Source organism: Pseudophryne corroboree, chromosome 6, assembly GCF_028390025.1.
Source record: "Pseudophryne corroboree isolate aPseCor3 chromosome 6, aPseCor3.hap2, whole genome shotgun sequence".
NCBI classification, from domain to species: Eukaryota; Metazoa; Chordata; class Amphibia; order Anura; family Myobatrachidae; genus Pseudophryne; species Pseudophryne corroboree.
Window position 1 is genome coordinate 248,397,900 of NC_086449.1, and position 17,682 is coordinate 248,415,581.

The following is a 17,682-nucleotide window of genomic DNA, read 5'->3' on the forward strand; positions in this document are numbered from 1 at the left end:
TGTGGCAGGTATAAATAATATCTAGTGCAGTTGAAGATGTGACTTGCACCAGCAGTAAGCATAATTAGGATGTCATTTTTTTCTCACAGCCAGCCTCCGCGAACCACCCCTCAGGTCCCAGTGGCCTTAGGTACAGATGTGTCCTACATCTAGCCTCAATATGCCATGCACAGCAAGATACCTGGAGTGAGTGAGCTGGCAGTTCCCGGGTAGTTCCGCTAACATTGGCCGTTTTTTTAGTTGTTGCTGAAAATACATCTTATTCGCATCACTATGGATAGGTCGCACAAACAGTTTATGCTGATTAAAATGATATGCAGCATGCCTATATTCTGTGTGTGATTGCGCCTTTATCTGCATATGAAATGCTACGTTACAGTGATTTCCAGGAAAACACAGTGAATGTGAATAAGAAAATGTCGCACATAAAGATGCTCTGTGCTACGGAGTCGTGTCACAGCATGTCGTGACTAGAAGGGCTCTTTAACGTGACTGCACCAAGGATGTAGGAGGACACATCTGTAGCTGCCTAATGGACCTTGTCTGGCCATCATGATATAGTAAGACTGCTTTCTCAAAGGCCACCTGGGGGTATATTTACTAACAGCCGGTTTCTCAAAGCCACTGATCATCCATGATGGGAATCAATTCTAAATCAGGCCTTTTTTTTAGCATTGATTCCTGTTGCTATTTTAAAACTTGACAAAACATAAATCACATTACTTGATCCAATGGAGACAGCCAGAGCTTTGAGATTCCGGCCTTCTTGCACTGCATTACATCCGGCCTCAAGTCTCAGATTCTTACAGTTTGTATTCACTCACAGGGAAACATGGCAATATATTTCATCATGACATGGATATTGGGGGTCATTCCGAGTTGTTCGCTCGCTAGCTGCTTTTAGCAGCCTTGCACACGCTAGGCTGCCGCCCTCTGGGAGTGTATCTTAGCTTAGCAGAATTGCAAATAGAAAATTCTTAACAGTTTCTGAGTAGCTCCAGACCTACTCACAGATTGCGATCAGCTCATGCCGTTTTGTTACTGGTTTGACGTCACAAACACGTCCTGCATTCGGCCAGCCACTCCCCCGTTTCTCCAGACACTCCCGCGTTTTATCCTGGCACGCATGCGTTTTTCCGCACACTCCCAGAAAACGGTCAGTTTCTGCCCAGAAACACCCACTTCCTGTCAATCACACTCCGATCACTTCACCGATGAAAAATCTTCGTTCGGACGTGAGTAAATCTACTAAGTTTTGTGCTAAAATACTAACCGCATGCGCACTGCGTACCATGCACATGCGCATTTTAGCCTTAATCGCTCCATTGCGAAAATCGTCAACGAGCGAACAACTCGGAATAACCCCCATTGTACCTTATATTGCACTAACTAATACTGTAGTGCTGTACTGTCCTCTCGTATTCTACTTTATGTTCTTCCTCTTTCCATCTCTACATTATAGTAAATAAGAATTTACTCACCGGTAATTCTATTTCTCGTAGTCCGTAGTGGATGCTGGGTACTCCGTAAGGACCATGGGGTATAGACGGGCTCCGCAGGAGACTGGGCACTCTTAAAAGAAAGATTAGGTACTATATCTGGTGTGCACTGGCTCCTCCCTCTATGCCCCTCCTCCAGACCTCAGTTAGGGAAACTGTGCCCGGAAGAGCTGACATTACTAGGAAAGGATTTGGAATCCAGGGTAAGACTCATACCAGCCACACCAATCACACCGTACAACTCATGATAACTATACCCAGTTAACAGTATGAACAATAACTGAGCCTCTCTCAACAGATGGCTCATACAATAACCCTTTAGTTAAGCAATAACTATATACATGTATTGCAGAGAGTCCGCACTTGGAACGGGCTCCCAGCATCCAGTACGGACTACGAGAAATAGAATTACTGGTGAGTAAATTCTTATTTTCTCTGACGTCCTAGTGGATGCTGGGTACTCCGTAAGGACCATGGGGATTATACCAAAGCTCCCAAACGGGCGGGAGAGTGTGGATGACTCTGCAGCACCGAATGAGCAAACTCAAGGTCCTCCTCAGCCAGGGTATCAAACTTGTAGAATTTTGCAAAAGTGTTTGAACCCGACCAAGTAGCAGCTCGGCAAAGTTGTAAAGCCGAGACTCCTCGGGCAGCCGCCCAAGAAGAGCCCACCTTCCTCGTGGAATGGGCTTTTACTAATTTAGGATGCGGCAGTCCAGCCGCAGAATGTGCAAGCTGAATCGTGCTACAGATCCAGCGAGCAATAGTCTGCTTTGAAGCAAGAGCACCCAGCTTGTTGGGTGCATGCAGGATAAATAGCGAGTCAGTTTTTCTGACTCTAGCCGTCCAGGAAACATAAAGTTTCAGGGCCCGGACTACGTCCAGCAACTTGGAATCCTCCAAGTCCCTAGTAGCCGCAGGCACCACAATAGGTTGGTTCAAATGAAACGATGATACCACCTTAGGGAGAAATTGGGGATGAGTCCTCCATTCTGCCCTTTCCATATGGAAGATCGGATATGGGCTTTTACATGACAAAGCCGCCAATTCTGACACACGCCTAGTCCAAGCTAAGGCCAAAAGCATGACCACTTTCCACGTGAGATATTTTAGCTCCACGGTCTTAAGTGGCTCAAACCAGTGGGATTTTAGGAATCCAACACACGTTAAGATCCCAAGGTGCCACTGGAGGCACAAAAGGGGCTGAATATGCAGCACCCCTGTAACAACGTCCGAACTTCAGGCAGTGAAGCCAGTTCTTTTTGAGAGAAAAAGGGATAGGGCCGAAATCTTGGCCTTTATGGATCCTAATTTTAGGCCCATAGTCACTCCTGACTGTAGGAAGTGCAGGAATCGACCCCCCTGGAATTCCTCTGTAGGGCCTTCCCGGCCACACACCAAGCAACCTATTTTCGCCATATACAGTGAAAAAGTCTTGCTGTCACGTCTTTCCTAGCCTTTATCAGCGTAGGAATAACTGCATCCGGAATTCCCTTTTCCGCTAGGATCCGGCGTTCAACCGCCATGCCGTCCAACGCAGCCGCGGTAAGTCTTGGATCAGACAGGGTCCCTGTTGCAACATGTCCTGACTGAGAGGCAGAGGCCATGGGTCCTCTGAGAGCATTTCTTGCAGTTCCGGGTACCGAGTCCTTCTTGGCCAATCCGGAGCAAAGAATATTGTTCACACTCCTCCGTTTATTACAATTCTCAGCCCTTGGGTCTGAGAGGAAGAGGAGGGAATATATAGACCGACTGGAACACCCACGGTGTTACTAGTGCGACCACAGCTATCGCCTGAGAGTCCCTTGACCCAGCGTAAAACCTTTTTTTATCTTTTTATTGAGGTGGGACGCCATGTAGTCCACCTGAGGCAGTTTCCATCAATTTGCAAAACTGCGTGAAGACTTCCTGGTGAAGTCACCACCTTCCCGGGTGGAGGTCGTGTCCACTCCCGGAATGAACACTGCTGAACGTGCGCTTACTTGATTCTCCGCCCAGCGAAGAATTCTGGTGGCTTCTACCCTCGCCACCCTGCTCCTTGTGCCGCCCTGGCGGTTTACATGAGCCCCTGCGGTCTGACTGGATCAGAACCGGTTGGTCGCGAAGCAGGAACTCCGCTTGACTTAGGGCGTTGTATATGGCCCTTAGTTCCAGGATATTGATGTGACGGCAAGTCTGTTGGCTTGACCACAAACCTTGGAATTTTCTTCCCTGTGTAACTGCCCCCCACCCTCGGAGGCTTGCATCCGTGGTCACCAGGACCCAGTCCTGAATGCCTAATCTGCGGCCCTCGAGAAGGTGAGCACTCCGCAGCCACCACAGGAGAGACACCCTGGCCCTGGGGGATAGGGTGATTAACCGATGCATCTGAAGATGTGATCCGGACCACTTGTCCAGTAAGTTCCATTGTCCTTGCATGGAACCAGCCGAAGGGGATGGCCTCGTATGATGCCATCATCCTTCCCAGGACTCGAGTGCAGTGATGCACTGACACCTGTTTTGGTTTTCAATGGATTCCTGACCAGTGTCATGAGCTCCTGAGCTCTCTCTATCGGGAGATAAACCCTCTTCTGGTCTGTGTCTAGGATCATGCCTAGGCGAGGCAGATGAGCTGTAGGAACCAACTGCGACTTCGGAATATATAGAATCCAGTCGTGTTGCCGTTTCACTTCCAGAGAAGATGATACGCTGTCCAGCAACTGCTCTCTTGATCTCGCTTTTATGAGGAGATCATCCAAGTATGTGATAATAGTGACACCTTGCTTCCGCAGGAGCACTATCATATCCGCCATTACCTTGGTGAAATTGGTAATGACAATCCCGTACCGCAATTCTGAGGTACGCCTGATGAGGTGGATAAATGGAGACACGAAGGTATGCATCCCTTATGTCCCGATTCATTTCAGGCTTGCAATGACCGCTCTTAGCGATTCCATCTTGAACCTGAACCTTTTCAGGTATATGTTCAGGGATTTTAATACAATATGGGTCTAACCGAACCGTCTGGTTTCGGGATTATAACATGGTCGAATAATAACACCCTCTTGTTGAAGGAGGGGACCCTTGACCAGCACCTGTTGAAGATACAATTTACGAATTGCAGTTAACACTGGCTCCCTCTCTTGGGGGGAAGCCAGCCGTGTCCTCGGTGAGGGGGCATCTTCTCACAGTCCAGCCTGTATCCCTGCGATACAATTTCTATTGCCCAGGGATCTAACAGGGAGTGAACCCACTTGTGGCTGAACTTACGAAGGCGTGTCCCCACCGGGCCTAGCTCCACCTGTGGAGCCCCAGCGACATGCGGTGGATTTTTGTAGAGGCCGGGGAGGACTTCTGTTCCTGGGGACTAGCTGTGTTGTACAGCTTCTTTCCTCTGCCCCCGGCTCTGACAAGAAAGGACGCACCTCAGACTTTCTTGTTTCTTTATTCGAAAAGCTGCATTTAATAATGTCGTGCTTTCCTAGGCTGTGCAGGAATATAAGGCAAAATATCAGAATTACCAGCTATAGCTGTGGAGACCAGGCCCGAGAACCTTTCTCCACACAATCCTCAGCCTTCCATATGCCTCTTAAGTTGGCATCATCTGTCCAATGTATATTCTACAGGACACGTCAAGCAGAAATCGACATAGCTTTTGTCTCTAGGACCTAGTATACTCATGTCCCTTTGGGCATGCTTTATAATTATATATCTATCACTTAAGACAGCATCTTAAAATATTTATATGCATACTAGGGTCTCAATCTCTGCTGATAAGGTACCTGTCCACGCTGCCACAGCGCTATAAACCCATGCCGACACAATCGCCGGTCTGGGTAGTATACTAGAATGTGCACACTATCTGCAGGATCCCTGAGAATAGCTAGTGCAAACAGGACACCCAAGGGGAAGATTCTCAACACATCCTGGCCCTAGTGGGGAAAGGGTACAGCCTGAGAAATCTCTTGTGGGAAGCTGCCGTCTTTTGTCTGGAGATTCCCGCTCTTTTTCCTCATGAGAGGAGGGAAATTTACCTCAGCATTCTTCCCCTTAACATGTGTACTCTCGTGTCAGGGACAGATGAGTCATCAGTGATATGCAAATCATCTTTTATTCCAATAATCATATATTGAATATCTTTTAGCCCTCTTGGCTGTAACTTTGCATTATCGTAGTCGACAGTGGAGTTAAACTCTGTGTCGATACTTTGTTATTTTGGATAGTGAACATAGAGAGACTCTGAAGGACTCTGTGACATAGGGACAGACCAGGGTAGATTTCCTTTCTGTTCCCTAACCTTTTGTGCAATAATTTTACCTCAGCACTTACACATATCCAAACAGGTGTCGGCGTTGTCGACGGAGACACCCTCCCACACACATCCGCTCTATCACCTCCTTAGAGGAGCCTTTTACCTCAGACATGTCGACACACGCGTACCGACACACCACACACACAGGGGATGCTCTATTTGAAGACAGTTCCCCCACCAGGCCCTTTGGAGAGACAGAGAGAGAGTATGCCAGCACACACCACAGCGCTATATAATACAGGGATGTACACTACACTGAGTGATTTTTCCCCTATAGCAGCTTATATACACAGTTTTGCGCCTAAATTTATGTGCCCCCCCTCTCTTTTTTACCCTTTGTGTACCAGGATACTGCAGGGGAGAGCCTGGGGAGCTTCCTTCCAGCTGAGCTGTGAAGAGAAAATGGCGCCGGTGTGCTGAGGAAGAAGGCCCGGCCCCCTCAGCGGCGGGCTTCTGTCCTTTTATGTACTTTAATGGCGGGGGTTAATGCACATATACAGTTTATCAGACTGTATTATGTGCTTTTCGCCAAGTAAGGTAATCTAATTGCTGCCCAGGGCGCCCCCCCCCCAGCGCCCTGCACCCATCAGTGACCGGAGTGTGTGGTGTGCTAAGGGAGCAATGGCGCACAGCTGCAGTGCTGTGCGCTACCTTAATGAAGACCGGAGTCTTCAGCCGCCGATTTTCAACTTCTCTTCGTTCTTCTGGCTCTGCAAGGGGGACGGCGGCGCGGCTCCGGGACCGGATGACCGAGGACTGGGCCTGTGTTCGATCCCTCTGGAGCTAATGGTGTCCAGTAGCCTTAGAAGCCCAAGCTAGCTGCAAGCAGGTAGGTTCGCTTCTCTCCCCTCAGTCCCACGTAGCAGTGAGTCTGTTGCCAGCAGATCTCACTGAAGATAAAAAACCTAACAAATACTTTCTTTTCTAGGAAGCTCAGGAGAGCCCCTAGGGTGCATCCAGCTCTGGCCGGGCACAGATACTAACTGAGGTCTGGAGGAGGGGCATAGAGGGAGGAGCCAGTGCACACCAGATATAGTACCTAATCTTTCTTTTAAGAATGCCCAGTCTCCTGCGGAGCCCGTCTATACCCCATGGTCCTTACGGAGTACCCAGCATCCACTAGGACGTCAGAGAAAATAACATTATTCCAAAAAATGCTTCTATCCAAAAGTAGGTTACGTAACTGTATTTAAAGGTTTACATTAGATGTTTCCCATTTAGGGGGAGAACTATCCAACTTTTTAAAGAAGACACGTAGAAAAGCTGCCCATAGCAACCAATTTCTAGTTATAATTTATCTAGTACAGTCTGTGCTCTTTAGAAGGTTTGATACATCTCCCCCTACGTATATAGTTTTCAGACATCGGCTTTAGAAATATTTGGGTACTTGCTAACCGCACAAATTGCACTTTAATCAGCTGCTCATAGTCTAGTATTCTAGTATTCACAAGAGAGTACCAGATGGTTGGATTAACGCATAACTTCAGCAATGATAATGTCCCACTGCTAAATGCTTATTTAAGTGAGGAAGTAGTCTGTGACCGATTGAAAAAAATTAAGACTAATAAATCACCAGGTCCCGACGGAATTCACCCAAGGGTTCTCATGGAGCTACACTCCGAACTAGCAAGACCCTTATATTTGATTTTCAATGACTTGCTTACATCAGGCATGGTTCCCAAAGACTGGTGTACAGCGGAAGTAGTGCTGATATTTAAAGAGGGAAATAAATCTGAACCGGGTAATTGAAGACAAGTAAATCTTACGTCTACAGTGGGGAAAGTATTGGAAGGTATTTTAAGGGATAGTATACAGGAGTTTCTTGAAGCCAATAAGGTTATTAATAAGAACCGACATGGATTTGTGAAGGACAGATCATGTCAAACTAACTAAATAGGCTTTTACTGTTTGAAAAAGTTAGTGAGAACCTAGATCAAGGTAAAGAGGTGGATGTAATATTTTTAGACTTTGCTAAAGCTTACAGTACCTCACATGAGACTTATCTACAAATTAAGTGAACTTGGGCTAAGCAGCACATTATGCACTTGGATTAGAAATTGGTTGGATAATAGGGAGCAGCGAGTGGTGGCAAATTAAACTTTTTCAAAATGGTCTGAAGTACTAAGTGGTGTGTCACAAGGGTCTGTTCTTGGACTACTACTGTTCAACATTTTCATAAATGATCTAGCAGTAGGTCTAGAGAGCATGGTGTCCATTTATGCAGACGATACCAAACTGTGTAAGGTTATAAATTTGGAGGGGGATGCTGAGTCTCTTCAGAACAACTTATTTAAACTGGAAGCATGGGCATCAAAATGGAGAATGAGGTTCAACATAGACAAATGTAAGGTAATGCACTTTGGTAGCAAGAACAAATATACTACCTACATACTAAATGGGGAAAAACTAGAGGATCCTGTAATGGAAAAAGATTTAGGTATTCACATTGATAACAAACTTAGCAGTAGTGCCCAAAGTAGGAATGCAGCAAATAAGGCAAACAAGGTGTTAGCTTGCATGAAGCGGGCATATGATGCAAGGGACGAGAGTGTTATACTCCCATTATATAAATCGCTAGTGAGGCAGCATCTCTAATACTGTACACAACTATGGGCACCATACTGCAAAAAGTATATCCTGGAACTAGAAAAGGTTCAGAGACGGGCAACCAAATTGATTAAGGGGATGGAGTAACTAGTATACGAGAAAAAGGCTTGCAAGGCTAGGCATGTTTACACTGGAAAAAAGGAGATTAAGAGGGGTCATGATTAACATCTACAAATATATAAGGGGACAATACAAAGAGCTAGCGGAGGATTTGTTTTCGGTAAGATCAACACTAAGGACATGCGGACACCTGCTTAGGTTAGAGGAGAGGAGATTTCGCACACTGAGAGGGAAAAGTTCCTTTACATTAAGGACAATACGTATCTGGAATTCCCTGCCTGAGAGAGTAGTAATGGCAGAATCGGTCATTGCTTTTAAGAATGGGCTAGATAAATTTCTAATAGATAAGGATATACAGGGTTATAGTGGGTAAATCACGCACTACAGTAATACATTTTTTTTTATAGAGGAACAGACATAACGGCTAAGCATTCACCACAGTTAAAACTAGTCTTAAAAAAATTTCAGTGCTCACTAACAGGTTGAACTCGATAGACAAATTGCCTTTTTTCAAACTCAGAAACTATGTTACTATGTAATCAGATTATACTCCAGCTCAGCACTGACAAGCAGGCAGCAGATTTGGGCAGCATTTAGGCAGACAGTGGGTTCAGGATGTCATTCAGAGGGTTTGTGATGATGGGAAAGGGGTTCAGAGTGACAGATGTGGAAGGAGTAGTTTTGGAGTGACAGATGTCCAGGCAGCGGGTTTAGGGAGACAGACAGGCATGCTGCAGGTTTGAAATACATGGTAGGCAGGCAGCAGGTTTTGGAAGGTAGCAGGTTCTGTGCACTGAGATTTGAGATGAGTTTACACCAAGCTGAAGTTATCTGGTTAGAATGCACCGGCAGCACTGATATAATGAACAAGTACCAATCCTTTTTTGATTATTTTCAATTAAAGAACAGTTTTACTCTTTTGTCTGATTAATGGCTAGCAGAGTACCACTTTTCCATGCAGTGCTATGGTAATGAATCTTATAGAATGTCCTCACTCATCCTGCTCGGTAAAGCAGAACACAACGTTCTTTTAAACATAATAAAAATGGATCTCCTGTGGCAAGTCCTATTGTGATCACATATTAGCTTTATGGCAAAGAGCTAAGCACATAAACCACTCTGTATTTTCTAAGTATGAAATAACTATGATCATAACTTTTTACTACTGCAATAAATCAATCAATCACAATAGTGCCATTATTATTTTGAAAAATAAGAAAAAAGTTATTTATATAGATGTGCTATAAAACTTTAGACATATCTAAATTCCTTCAATTTTAATAACACTATTGTATACTTACAGTGAAAGTCATCTCTGTTCCTTTAAGCCTACCTCACCATAAACTTTATTTTATTCTGTATGGTATTTTTAGAAGCAGATATTGTCAGGATGTGACAATGTAGGCTATGTGACGCTCCAATTGATGGTATCATGGGGTTTTGCACATTTAGCCTTATTTATTAGCACTGAGGCACTGTAAAGCACAGTAAATAAATATCAGCTTTAGCATCCAATGTAGACGAATGAACACTAACATCTCACTGACTGTGGGGCTGATTCAGAGGAGGATGCTATAGCACAGCTGCTGAGTCTGAGGGGTAATTCAGACCTGATCGCTCCCTAGCTGTTTTTTGCAGTCCTGTGTTCACATAGTCGCCGCCACAGTGGAGTGTATTTTAGCTGTGCAAGTGTGCAGACATATGTGCAGCCGAGCAGTAGAAGAAGATTTTGTGCAGTTTCTGAGTAGCCCAGGACTTAAGGCCCATACACACTTGACGATAAAATGAGCGACGTCGTTCATTTCAGCCCTCATCAACGACGTCGCTCATTATATCGTCAAGTGTGTATGCATCCGACGACCACCGATGCGCGGCCCCGCGGGACGTTAACGACCCTCGCTTATCTGTGGAGCATGTATGCTCAATTTCCACTATGGTCGTTACCGACCAGAGACGTCGTTGAATGTGTATGGTGTGAACGACCAACGACCAAGCCACAGTTCACCAGCCCTGTTCCCAGCTCATTAGTTTAATAAACTGTTCAGCTTGGATGCTTCAACGATGAATGGTCTTTGGTCGTTGGTAGTGTGTACGCTCATGTCGTTTGCTCAGCTGTTCAAGGGAAGTTCAAGGTAAGTCGTTAACGACGGTCGTTAACGACGTGTGCATCGTCAAGTGTGTATGGGCCTTTGCTCAGCCGCTGCGATCACCTCAGCCTGTCCGGGACCGGAATTGACGTCAGACACCCGCCCTGCAAACGCTTGGGAACGCCTGCGCTTTTCCAACCACTCCCAGAAAACAGTCAGTTGACACCCACAAACGCCTTCTTCCTATCAATCACCTTGCGATCGCCCGTGCGAATGGATTCTTCGCACAAACCCATTGCAGAGCAACGAACCGCTTTGTACCTGTACGACCCGCCTGCGCATTGCGCTGCAAAAAACGCTAGCGAGCGATCAGGTCTGAATTACCCCTTTTGGACGTAGTGGCTGTGCTAAAATATGCAAAAGCTTCAGGAGGCATCTTAAGTAGAAAGACACCCACTGCAGGTATCTGTGATCCGCTGCTGAGCCTGAGGGCAGCATCGGATCAATTTCTTGACCTTCGTACATCGGAGCAACCCTCTGGTTACTCAGAATCTCTGGTGAAAACACACTGCTGGAGCCAGTGAATCTGCGAGGATGCAGCCATTGGCTTCAGCATGCCCAGAAATGGGGCCGACACGCCCCTGTTTTCTGGAATGCTGCTTTTCGCCGCCCCCAAATGCCAGCAGCCTGTCAATCATGCTGTGGCTTTTGGGGCACAGCCAGTGACACTGCATCCCCAGATCTGCACAAATATAGTACGGCTCTTTCACATGTGCAGATCCACAACCATTGGTCAGCTACGAAAATAATCCAAATAGCGTCCATCTCTGAATCCGCCCCTGTATGTACAACTAATATGCAGTGATGGATCATGCTAACAGTTGTCTGTTCATAGAACAAATAATAATCTGATCGTTTCAGTTTAAGAAACTCACTATTAAAAAGCATTTGGCTATTATTTATTTTATTATTATTGCTTTATATGATATTGTACTTAGATGTGATTGACCTGCACTAACTCTAAATATTAAATAAACAGTTGGGTCATAGACTGAGATCCGGCAAGCACATAGGCAGCTTCTGCTGTTAGGCAAAAACATCAACATCCCAAAAAATAACAAGTGATATTTATTGAAACTTAATCAACAACATATATTTATTTTAACTTATCTAATCATATGACAGTTCTTGAAAAATTAGACTGAAGACTAGAAGTATCTTAATTTTCAATGAACATACAGAATACAGATAATCATGACAGGCTTGATTCATAGCTGTGTATATCTATCTATCTATCTATCTATCTATCTATCTATCTATCTATATATATATATATATTACCATCGTATGTAATTACCCTTTGTATTTCTCAAAAATAATCCTGATACAGGATGCGTAAAATAAACCTGTTAATATCCTGACATGATGGCGTGGGTAATCTCTGTAATGTGTAATGATGAACTGGGCCATGTATGATGACCATATCAATTATTATTATGAAGAAAAAGAAAGGTCCAACAAAATATTTTACTTTCAGTGTGGAGTGAGATGAACACTTTATGTTTCACTGTATCCTGTAGGTCCATACAGTAAGTCCCAATAAGTAACTGCTAATAAGATGATACGCATGATTCAGTAATGTGTCCTGTTAGCCCTCGGTGCACTAGGTGGGGTGTGCGCACAAGTTGTCGATTCATGTAGCCAGTTTGTGTAGTGACGGTGGTTTACTGCGGCTTGCATTATTTTTCCACTTGGTTCACGGAAGGTTAATGTTGCCAGGAATTAACGGTATCTCTTGCGGATACTGACGAGTGCCTGATGTACGGCGATGAAGTTAGGACGCTTTTTTGCCTCGAATTCCCAACACTGCAGCATCAGGGAGTAAATATCATCTGGGCACATATCTGGGGTAGGCAGGCGGATACCTGAAATTAATTGAAATTAGATATTATCCATCTTTTCTATAATATAGTAATGTAAATTACATTTGAAATGCTTATATGTGACAGAACTATTGATGATGGTCACAGGGGTAAATAATTGATATAGTTATTAACATAGTGAGTGAATGTTTCTAATCCCTTTGTATTCCTGCATTAATTAGACATAATATGCAACCCGACATTCATTTGTTTATACTAATAAAGACAACATTTTTTAATACAAAAACAATTCTTTTGGGGGAATTCAAATGTTTGAAAAGTCGGTTGGGTGTCTGTTTTTTTTCCTGTCTATTAGACAGGAAATAACAGACCCCCAACTGACTTTTCAAACATTTGAATCCCCCCCCTTTGTGTCTTTTATTGGACACTTTCAACACAACCAAAGCATATATTAGACGTAAGTGAACAGATCACAGTGGCAATTAGTGGCAGATCCTTTAGCAACAATGACCAAGGATATGGCTTTGTTTTCTTAACGGCTTCATTTCATTGATACTTGCATAAATGCTTGCTTCAGGCCATGCAGTACAACAACATTTCATTTGGGAAATAGTCCTTCTACTTCAGACATTTTATTTATATTATTATTATTATTATTATTATAATTATTATTATCTTTTCTTATATAGCAGGGTCATAATAATAATCATTAGATGCAGCATAGTGCAAAACTGAATTGCAACCTAAGAGATCCTCTTAGGGGGCAATTGTTATGTGATGTCTTTCTCCTCAATGGTGGAAGGGGGGAGAAGATGATGGGGCATGGGTAACATAGGGGAGTAGTTGTGGGAATCATTAACGGCTAGTGCATAATGACTAACAAAAGTACGAGGGCGCTGAAGAGAGGTGATAAATAACGGGTGCAGGGTGTAAGGCGTAATAAAAGGGAAGGGAGTAATCAATAACACAGGTGGCGGGTGATAATAATTGGAATGGTAGTGAAGGAGGGTGATGATCGAAAAGATTGGAGATGCTGAAGGAACTAATAAATAATTAGTATGGGGTAATGAAGGGACACATTTAAGGGGTACACGCACTGGGAGAAGGTGGGTAATAAAGAGGGATGTTGTGGGTATGATGGTGTGTAGATGCTAAATTAGAAGGAATATGGGGGGATGGAATTACAGGGTAAGGTGGCGGAACTGTTCAGCAAAATCAGCTACAGTGATATATATTTCAAATTCACATTGGTCTCAAAACATCACTACTGACAAATACACACACACACACACACACACACACACACACACACACACACACACACACACACAATTACATTCTGTTTTCCCATGACAATTGCTCATCCACTACAGTCTTTGTATTTTGTACTGTATACTTTGGGATGCTCATTTAGAGTGAACTTTAATTGCAGCGCGGCCCATCTTTTTTTTTTTTGTAATTTATATTCTGATTACTTAGGGATGGGCAGTACCATTTAGAACAGCTGCTGCTCACTCTGTCTGAGACACAAAGCACCATACAAGGGTTTATAGTCTCTACATATCAGACATTGTTCTACATTATGACCTATTTTACTATCTTTAGTTCTGATAATCTCCTGAAAATGTCACAATTGTAAAACCTATTATTAGCTTTTGTATAGAAAAGGGATCTAGCACTTTAGGAGTAGAGGACCTATAATCAATCACTTCATTCCATTAAATAATAAACTGCCATTGCATTTCACATTTTTTAAGTATTCTTTGAGATGACTATTATATACTAGTGGTTAATGACCTAGCATCTGTAGATCCAGCTCAGACAGCTGCCGCCCCCGTTTCCTCCACCCCTTCCCTCACGCTCTCCGCTCTTCTCCCATCCTGTTATAATTACCCGCCTTTGCTCCTGATCCTCTTCTCTCTTGGAGTTAGGTGTGATGTGGACACGCCACAGCCGCAATCAGGTCATCATGAAAATGTGTGTGATGACCTAATATAAATCAGGGTTGACTTATAATAATAGATGAAACAATATAAACCTCTGTTCTATGTTATTTCCTGATGACTTAAGTTTCACTTGCCATATAAGCACACACTTACCCTGTTCTATAGCTTCTCTGGTTTGCTGGTTGTTCATACTGGAATATGGAACTGCCCCAAGCGAGAATGCTTCCCACAGTAAAACTCCAAAGCTCCAGACGTCACTTTCTGAGCTGTACCGACCTAGAATAAAAGCAGAGTACATGTAAGGATTGCAGGATTATACACCAGTACAAAATATGTGAGTAACATAATCCCAAGGCAGGTACTGGTCTGAGGCCTAACTTCTGTGTTTAAGCCTGTTCCCAAATCTTAGATGAATCCCTCTGGGTCATGATCCCAGTGGGAGCACTGCTCTGCTATAGTGGTGAAAATAATATAAGTTGACCAGAACTACAGTATACTACAGATATGGAAGTGTTGTTGGGATGGTGAAATGAAAAAGACCTTTTCACTACTTTATCTATGTCCAGAATAAAATGGGATCCTTCTAGATAACAAGTGACCACTAGATATACATACAAATTTAAGATTGTTTAAATCTCAGGTCCAAGGGAATATTATACATGGACTAAGTTTGAAGGCTGTATAAACATCTCTAGCCAACTTAAATTGCATTAAATGTTTTCTGGATCAACTTCTACACCTAGGTGTTTATGTGAAAAAGTCCCATCTGGTCTCCATATAAAACACACCTTGTAGAGAGACACAGGGGCAGATGTATTAAGCCTGGAGAAGTGATAAAGCAGTGATAGGTGCAATGTGATAACGCACCAGCTAATCAGCTCCAATATGTAAATCGACAGTTAGGAGCTGATTGGCTGGTGCGTTATTACTTGCACTTATCACTGCTTTATCACTTCTCCAGGCTTAATACATCTGCCCCTCAGTCCCAAATGTAAGAGTTTATGACTTGGTGGCACTGAAGCAGTTTTGACAATTTAGTTTTTACTGTAAAGTAGCAAAAATGTAAAAGGCCAAAAAAACCTGGTTGAAGAGATACCGCTAGATCTTTTATATTTCTATTTTAGAGATAATTATTTATTACCAGTTATTTATATAGCGCACACATATTCCGCAGCACTTTGCAGAGAATATTTGGTTACTCATGGCAGTCCTTGTCCCAGTGGAGCTTACAATCTATATTCCCTACAACATGTACAGATGAAGCCGCGCTTATCTAATGTGGCTCCATCGCAAATGTGCACTCCCGGCTAGGCAATCCGGCGCCTAGCTACGCTACGGGAGTGCACAGAGACGCTCCCATTGCAGTAAAAGGGGCTCGTGCGCGTCTCACATGCACGCGCGTCCCAGACGCTGCGATAGGTGGGACTTAGCGGGCGCGCTGCGGTGGAGATGGAGTAACGATTAGTGTGGCTCCATCTGTGCATGCACACACACACTACGGTTAATTTTGTTAGAAACCAATTAACCTACCAGTATATTTTGGATTGTGGGAGGAAACCGGAGTACCCGGAGGAAACACATGCACCTATGTGAAGAATATACAAACTCCACACAGTTAGGGCTGTGGTGGGAATTGAACCCATGACCTCTGTGCTGTGAGGCAGTAATGCTAACCATTATTTATTATCATTAAACTTGCACACTTTGGGGGAGATGTATTAACCAGGCACATATCTTGCTGGTATGGCTCTTCCCGCTTCACCTCTTTACCCAGTCGAAGCGGGAAGCACTAGCGTCTAGATGTATTATCATCTTGGTTGCCGAAGCAAACTCCCCCCTCTGGCGATCTCCGCCAAAGCACACAGCGCATCAGCCTAGTGCTGATTATTATTATTATCTTTTATATAGCGCCACAAGGGATCCGCAGCGGCCAGTTAAAAAGAACATAAACAATTAAGCAAAACAAGAAAACAGTGACTTACAGTTCCAGACAATATAGGACAAGTACAGGGTAAATAATATATCAGCATCAGCAGACGACACTGAAATATTAGTATTAGGGTGGCAGGGATGGAGTATGGAGTAGGATGTGGTTTAATTAAGACAAGGAAAGGCACATGAGGGAAGAGGGCTTACATTCTAAAGGGAATACGCTGTGTGTCTCCCCAAGTCGGCTCCAGTGCACATGTACGAGATCTCGCATGCAGCCCTGAGCCGCAGCCAGGAACAGCGCTGTCCCTTCTGTGGTGTATGAGCAACGCCACCTGCAGCTGTCAAAATCGATAGCTGCAGGTGTTGGGACGGTCAATGCAACTGACCATTCACACATTGCCTGCCACATCAGCGTGCTATCTTTTAGATAACAGTGCAATGATGACTGAACATGCACCACCGCAGTCTTACATGGGGGAGAAGCAGTATCAGTGCATATTATGTGCACAGATATCACTTCTCCTCCATAACGACAGATAATACATCTGCCCCTTGTGATAATGTACGCACCTGAGAAATGCACAATACAATTAGAAATGCCAATTTATGCTACTCGCAGCAAGGTTGCACAAATTGTATACAAAAAGAGAATTGGGAAAAGAGCATGAAAAATGGGGAAACAGTCCAATTGGATTGCAACTTGCTTTCGGGGAGGGGGCGACTTTGCTGTGAAAACGACTTGCACAAGCTAACTCGCACCTAATTGGACTGACCCCTACGTGAATGATTTATGAGGCAAGGTGTAATGTCACGCTAAAACATATATATTTGATTTTTCCGCTTTGACCACAGTCATGCACAGCAATGACACTGGCAACTCAGCTCTGGGATGGAGCTGGAGAAACTGCAGAACAGACATGTCACGTCAGGGGACTCAGCTGCTATTTTCCTTTGTGCCTTTATCCTGATTTGTCAGTTGCTCATGGGAAAGGGGAGGAAGGAATCAAGGACATAGAGAGATGGAGAGCAGACAGAGAGCAGGCTGAGGAAGAAAGAAAAAGGAGAGGAAGAGAGATTAATGAGATGTAAAAGTCTGGAGAGAGACATGGAAAGAAAAGGAAACTGATAGTAAAGAGAAGCAGGTTAGAGACAAAAAAATGATAAAGAAAGAAAGAATTTTAGGCCTGATGCACAGATGGCCACAATTCTACCCCAAATCTCTGACATAACATGTGTTCTCTAAATACAGTGCAACTGCGAACATACAAAATCACAGTGATCGCAGTGATGTCTGCATGTCTGCACCAGCAGCATATTAGAGATGAGCGGGTTCGGTTCCTCTGAATCCGAACCCGCCCGAACTTCAGGTTTTTTACA

The 17,682-nt window shown here is 44.0% G+C and overlaps 1 protein-coding gene across 2 annotated transcripts in view; it reads right to left on the bottom strand.

Moving 5' to 3' along the window:
* Positions 1-11,751: 11,751 nt before the first annotated feature.
* The window catches only part of FES (FES proto-oncogene, tyrosine kinase), a 224,744-nt gene continuing 218,813 nt past the window's right edge, over positions 11,752-17,682 (bottom strand). The window contains exons 18-19 of one of the 2 annotated variants that reach the window (XM_063925860.1): positions 14,527-14,649; positions 11,752-12,469 (exon numbers count right to left, since the gene is read on the bottom strand). In XM_063925860.1, coding sequence (XP_063781930.1) covers positions 12,327-12,469; positions 14,527-14,649 — 266 coding nt within the window. In that variant the 3' untranslated portion in view covers positions 11,752-12,326. Of the gene's footprint in view, positions 12,470-14,267; positions 14,417-14,526; positions 14,650-17,682 lie in introns of those variants that run through there. The other variant, XM_063925861.1, reaches the window with a different exon arrangement.